At 47.2% G+C, this 6,477-nt stretch overlaps 1 protein-coding gene across 1 annotated transcript in view; it reads right to left on the reverse strand.

Annotated features, from left to right (window-relative positions):
• Positions 1-3,099: 3,099 nt before the first annotated feature.
• Positions 3,100-6,477, reverse strand: part of LOC123513558 — a 9,129-nt gene continuing 5,751 nt past the window's right edge. The window contains exon 2 of the mRNA XM_045270793.1: positions 3,100-5,827. Within this exon, the coding sequence (XP_045126728.1) occupies positions 3,534-5,510 (1,977 nt within the window). The 5' untranslated portion in view covers positions 5,511-5,827 and the 3' untranslated portion in view covers positions 3,100-3,533. The remainder of the gene's footprint in view (positions 5,828-6,477) is intronic.

The raw sequence follows: 6,477 nt of genomic DNA on the forward strand, positions 1-6,477 counted from the left end.
TAGTACACGCGTGAAGGAAAATTAAATGAAAAGGAAAAATGAGAGGAAGGAAAAATACATAGAGCGGTTATAAAAGAAAGGGCTAATCTGCTCTCCTTTCAATTATTCTTAACCTTACCTCTCCCTGTGTGTGTGTGTGTGTGTGTGTGTGTGTGTGTGTGTGTGTGTGTGTGTGTGTGTGTGAGAGAGTGAGTGAGTGAGTGAGTGAGTGAGTGAGTGAGTGAGTGAGTTTGTTTGTTTTTTTCCTACTTTCATACTGACATGCACACAAGCATATGCACAAGCATTCACTCCAGCAAAATAGCTTTACTATTTATACATATTGCATATAAAGCATGATTTATAGTAGGCCTCACGGCAACTAATGGGGCCCGCAGATGGCAGCTGCGTTGTCCCGCGCTACGGCAAGGCTGATATGTTGCCGCAGCCAAGCATTCTCTCGAGGCTCCCCGCGTGTTGGATGATTCGGCTGCCAATTTCATCCAGTAAGTCACTGAAGTCTGGCCCAAGCACACCGCTGGTCTCCACGGCAAGCGATGAAAAATCATACTTCCGGGCCAGGTCCTCGTAGCGACGGCGCTTGCGATGTTCGGCGGCGCGAGCCGCTGCCCCAGCACCCAAGGCACAGTCATTAATGTGGGTGCTGCAGAAGGTGTTGACGCAGGTGTCATCCCACATCAACATCCTGCCTCGTCTGAAGAGGAAGACTGTAATGCCGTCTGGGCGGCGTCCGTCTCCGCGATCCAGGCCTCGGGGTTCAAGGGTGGCCACTATCCCAGCGGCAGCCAGGGCGCGGTACACCACGTCGTTGAGAACAGCGTGGCGTGGCAGCCGTCCGGGATTCCGCTGGCAGGACAGACTGTGGTGGCCTAGGGCGTCTGTTAAGGCTCCACAGCGGCAGCGGTGAGGCTGTTGAACCCGCAGGTCCAGCCTCAATGCAACATTTATTCGTACGGCGTCGTCGGGGAGGAGGAGGCCGAGACTCCTTACGGGGATAGCAGACAGCCAGGCTCCGCTACGGTGCTGTGGCAGCGAGGAGCCGAGCGCAGTCGACCTGGTTGGCATGGGTGATGAGGTCATCCAGGTGGTGTTGGGACGCTGCACCGTCAAGGGTCCTGTGTCCTGTGTTCAGGTCTGGGCACTGGGTGTTACGGAAAATCGCTACAGCAGAGTCCAAGCGGTCCAGTCTGTCGCCGTTGGGGCGGCGGTTGATGGTACAGACCAGGTCCCTGGAGGCCTCTAATGAAGCGATGTAAGCTGGCAGTGCTACACCTGTCAACCGTCTCACACCCAAGCCCTCACAACGGAGTGGCAAGGAGGCTTGTGTCCATGAAGAATCACTGTCAAGCAGGACATTACATCACTGAGATATTGCATGCCGCATCAACTCGTCGATCACTCTTAATGATGTGTGTGTGTGTGTGTGTGTGTGTGTGTGTGTGTGTGTGTGTGTGTGTGTGTGTGTGTAGGGTTATTCTTTAAACAGATAAGACAAACAAAATATGATAGATTAATAGGGAAATGAAAATAAAAACAGATGGATGGATAAATAAGTAGACAGATAGACAGAGAAGGTGGAAAGATAGACTGATAAATAGACGGGCAGATGCAGACATACAAAAACACACAAGACAGACATTGAGATATGGAGGCAAATAAATGTACAGATATTTGCAGACAAAACAAATAACTTAACGATAATCCACGACACTTAGGCAGAACATACATGCATACATACATACAATAAAAGGATACATAGACAAAGGGAAGATTTACATACGTCCATTGTTCAAGGTAACATCTTACCTGTTTATAATCGAGGTCATCATTGCCATTAAAAGAAAAATTTAATGAATTGTAATTAAGATTACGTCCGTTTGTGTTGTTAATTAAGGTTATCATTGGTAATATTAACCCCTTCCGTACTGGGACGCATTTCTACCATGAGTTTTGGGCATGATGAGACGATTTTATTGACATTAGGAAGGGTCTATGGAGGTCAAAAGATTAACGGCCAGACTCTTGAGTATTTCAATCCACACATATGTTTCTGAAGCTGTATAAAATCGCCAAACAATAAGCAGAATGAATATGGAAACGTGTCATGGTACTGAAGGGGTTGAGAGTGATGTGATGTAATGTAATCTTGTCAAACACGCCTATAAACTAAAAATGAATCTATAAATGACCAGTTACATGATAATACTTGAAGAGGTGGATAATTAAACAAACATACAATGGCACTTTTATTTCTTGAAGCATATACAATCATATATAATAAAAAAAAACATCAAAACAAATAACAAACCTAATAAGGAACAAAAACGCATTCCATCGACGAAACATCCGAAAAAAAATAAAGGAAAATAAAAAAGAACATTAAAACAAAAACACATCTTTTCCATTAAAAAAATATATAACAATAAAACAAGAATAAAAACATTTCCCCTTTAAAACTTTACAAATCTAAGCAACACACTCACCTCTTTCCCCTCTTCCGTTTTCTAAATCATCCGAGTGGCCTTAGAGAGAAGAGAGACAGAGAGAGACAGGAGTGAGAGAGGAGGAGTATGAGGTAAGGAGGGGAGATGGGAAGAAAGGTCAGGGGATAGGGGTGGGGGGCGGCTCTCCACGCTCCCTGTTCCCCATTAAAGAGTCCATTACCTCAATGACCCAACAACACTCCGTCCACGTGAGCACGGGAGAAAAAACAGGTGAGGCTGATGGGGGTGTAGTCACGTGATACAGGTAGATAGGTGCGAGATGGGAGGATGGAAGGATGGGAGGATGGAAGGATGGATGGGTGGATGGCAGGACGGTACACAAGGGGAGGGGGGATTGTATGCATTGGCTGGCTGGTATATACAATAGATCAGGAGAGAGAGAGAGAGAGAGAGAGAGAGAGAGAGAGAGAGAGAGAGAGAGAGAGAGAGAGAGAGAGAGAGAGAGAGAGAGAGAGAGAGAGAGAGAGAGAGAGAGAGAGAGGCAAGTGAATGAAATACCAAAATTAAAAAGCATGTGAATGTTAGATATATAAATAGTAGAGAGAGAGAGAGAGAGAGAGAGAGAGAGAGAGAGAGAGAGAGAGAGAGAGAGAGAGAGAGAGAGAGAGAGAGAGAGAGAGAGAGAGAGAGAGAGAGAGAGAGAGAGAGCATAGGCAGGTTAATACAAGAGGCCTTAGATGAAGAGGATCGGATTGGATGGGTGTCCTCAGCAGGGCGGATGGACCACCTGTGCCGTGAGGAGCCCGAGGTGAAGGCGCGGCGCAACACACACTGGAAGTCAACACACTGAGGTAACACTGCAGCTACCGGCACGCCATACACTTCAAACTCTGACCAAACGAAAAAGGACAAACTTCTCCGTCCCGGTGGACATACTCGTACCTCCCCACAACGGAATACTCCTAATGCACGGAACGGAGGCCTCCCGTTGAGGTGAAATGTTAGAGACGCAAGTGGTGTTCCCTGGTATGTGACATGGACGATACTGGTGGGACGGACGCAGCTTCATCCAAACAGTGAAAAGGATTGCTAGTTGTGCCTGGTGCCTTGGGAGAGAGTGACAGTTGACAGAGAGGCTTTAATAGCAGGGCTGATCTGCAGGCACAGTAACATGTTCCCTGGTGTGAGCCGCAATAAAGCTGAGGGATTAATGATGCAGCTGTCATCCCCATCGCCTACTTTCACCGCCAGAGGCAACAGTCGGTCAGACAGTAGCTCCTGGAAGGCTTCCCAATAGGTACAGTTCAGGAGCACCTCCATACTCACCACAGCATTGCTTGCCGCCAGCCGCCGCCAAACCCAGTACAAGGTGCGATCCAGGATGGCAGCAGCAGTGGCCCACACCACAATGGACTTGCTGATCACATCACCTGTGGTGCGCTCATCCCACGCCCTTTGGCCCTGGCCAGGGTGCACGTCCGTTACAAAGCGCATGTGGTTGGTCTGCAGTGGATCCTTTGCTGGCTGCTTCACCATGATCCGCTGGCAGTGGGCTTCAATAGTGTAGCTGGGAGGCATCCCTGCAGTGGTCATTACCACGGTGGAGGCAGACCGCCAATCCGCTTCTGAAAACAAGCTCACGTTGACAAACCCTTGCAAGGCGTCTTCCAAGGCCATGCGACCAGGCTCTGCCCCACGCACCACCACATGCACTTCCACAGGATAACCGCAAATGTTTCCAATCTTATCAGATTTAATGGCTGGTAATGATGTTTCTGGGGAGTCAGTGTCAGCAGAAATGACCACCCACTGCACACCAGGTGGGAGATCAGCAGGCAGGAGCTCGAAGTCTTGTGTCTCAGGCAAGAGCCAGCCCAGTAGGAGGTCGCCCCGCTTTCTAAACAACTCAAGAGCTGCCTTCACAAAATCCTCCACCTGAGAAGTGGAGCTGCTGGGTTGATGCAAGCGGAGGTGCATGGGGCGTTGATCTTTCTTCACAGTATAGGCAGTCGGGGCCTGCAGTAAGCTGGACATGAAGGGCCCTACAGCTGAACAGACCACAGCCTGTGCCAGTAAATCAACAATCAGTTCTTCCATACATACAACAACATCTCGTGTAGACCAACAAGGTGTTTGCTGCACAGCACGGCGGCTGGAACTTAGAAGCACCTGCACAATAAATCGTCTGCCAGGAACACTGGCTCTTGCCTGCACCAATAGCTGGAGCACACGAGCGTCTTCAGTCTCTGGATTCTCTGCCTCATGATCACTGAAGAGGACAACAGCATCATGCTGGCGTACATTGCTGTACCGTTTGTTATCTGCTCCAGACAGCAGGCTGGTCAGGTCCTGTTGTAGATCAGTGGACGAGATCACTTTAATGGGCAGCAAACCGGTGAGCTGGAGGTAGCAGGGTACTAATTCAGCAGACGTCAATACAATCACCTCTACATCTTTGTCATTATCTTTCTCGACAGCCTTCAGTAGACAGCTCAAGTGTTTGGGATCAGTCTCGCTCAACACGATGATGCGTGGACGGCTCGATGCTGGCGGAGGATAGCGTGCCTCGCGGATATACTCCTTCAATGCAACACTCATTCTACCAGCGACAGCAGCGTACCACACAACACCCGCCACCACAGCAATGGTTGCCACAACTTTGCCAGCGTTGGTGGAGGGTGTTATCTCTCCGTAACCAACAGTGGACACAGTCACAACTGTCCAGTACTCGTAGCTCCAGAATGAACGGATGGGCTGCAGTGTGCCTTGTGCTGTGCTGTGGGTGCCGTACAGGGTGTCATGCTCCTCAGCCACCTGCAGCGCACCGGCCACCACCAGCGTCACCAGTACTACACCAAAGGCCGTACGCACCAGTGTGTTCAGACGACTCCAAGCCATCAGACACTCAGTGTGGAAAAACCTAATCAGTGTCAGGAACGTGAAGGCATACATGTTGAGACCGTTGTGAAGGGCGAAGCATGCCTGTGTGAAGAGCCACACGTCCACTACTGTGGCCATCAGCTGGGGCTGGTAGGTGACACAAAAGTTTATCCCAAGGCGCACCATGAAACACAGGTTCACCAAGAAAGTCACCCACTGTAAGCCACTCCAGGGGTCACAGGTCACCAGGCCATGTCGCTCTTTATGGGCATCCGCCAGAAAGGCCACAGCACCACCAGAGTGAACGCTGGCACCAGCCGCGCCACATGACCATGACAGCAGTAGGAGATTGGCATGAGCACGTGACTGTAGGTGAGGATCAGGCCTAGGCCGTACAGCACGCCGTACACCCCAAGGCCCGCCGCCAGCCCGATCTGCCACGCCTCCTGCACCTGGTGTGGGGACGCCTCACAGAACTTCACATTCTCCATGTCCTAACACCACTAAAAGAAAGGAAACACGAAACATTCATGTTCTTATCAAGTCTGCTAAACCTGTAGTAACTGTATTCACTAAACATTCACTTACAGAAATAAAATTATTTTCTAAAGTCTATCACATGCCATCATAAGCCATATCTGAATTTTTAAAAATTTTGTCATATATATATATATATATATATATATATATATATATATATATATATATATATATATATATATATATATATATATATATATATATATATATATATATATATATATATATATATATATATATATATATATATATATATATATATATATATATATATATATATATATATATATATATATATATATATATATATATATATATATATATATATATATATATATATATATATATATATATATATATATATATATATATATATATAATAACTTGTACAAGATGCATCACTGAAACACTGACACATGGAGCACTTTTAGCACATCAGCCAGACAGTGCCTCCAACACAACAGTCACCATCGCTCACCACTCGTTATCATTATACTCATTACACACAAAGCACTCTGGGACTTGATGACAAGAATGTTCACTTTTCATTCATATAAATGTTTCGTCCTTTACTATCTCTATGATCCCGTACCTCTGTTCTTCCTTGACTTCC

This window comes from Portunus trituberculatus, chromosome 36, assembly GCF_017591435.1.
Source record: "Portunus trituberculatus isolate SZX2019 chromosome 36, ASM1759143v1, whole genome shotgun sequence".
NCBI classification, from domain to species: domain Eukaryota; kingdom Metazoa; phylum Arthropoda; class Malacostraca; order Decapoda; family Portunidae; genus Portunus; species Portunus trituberculatus.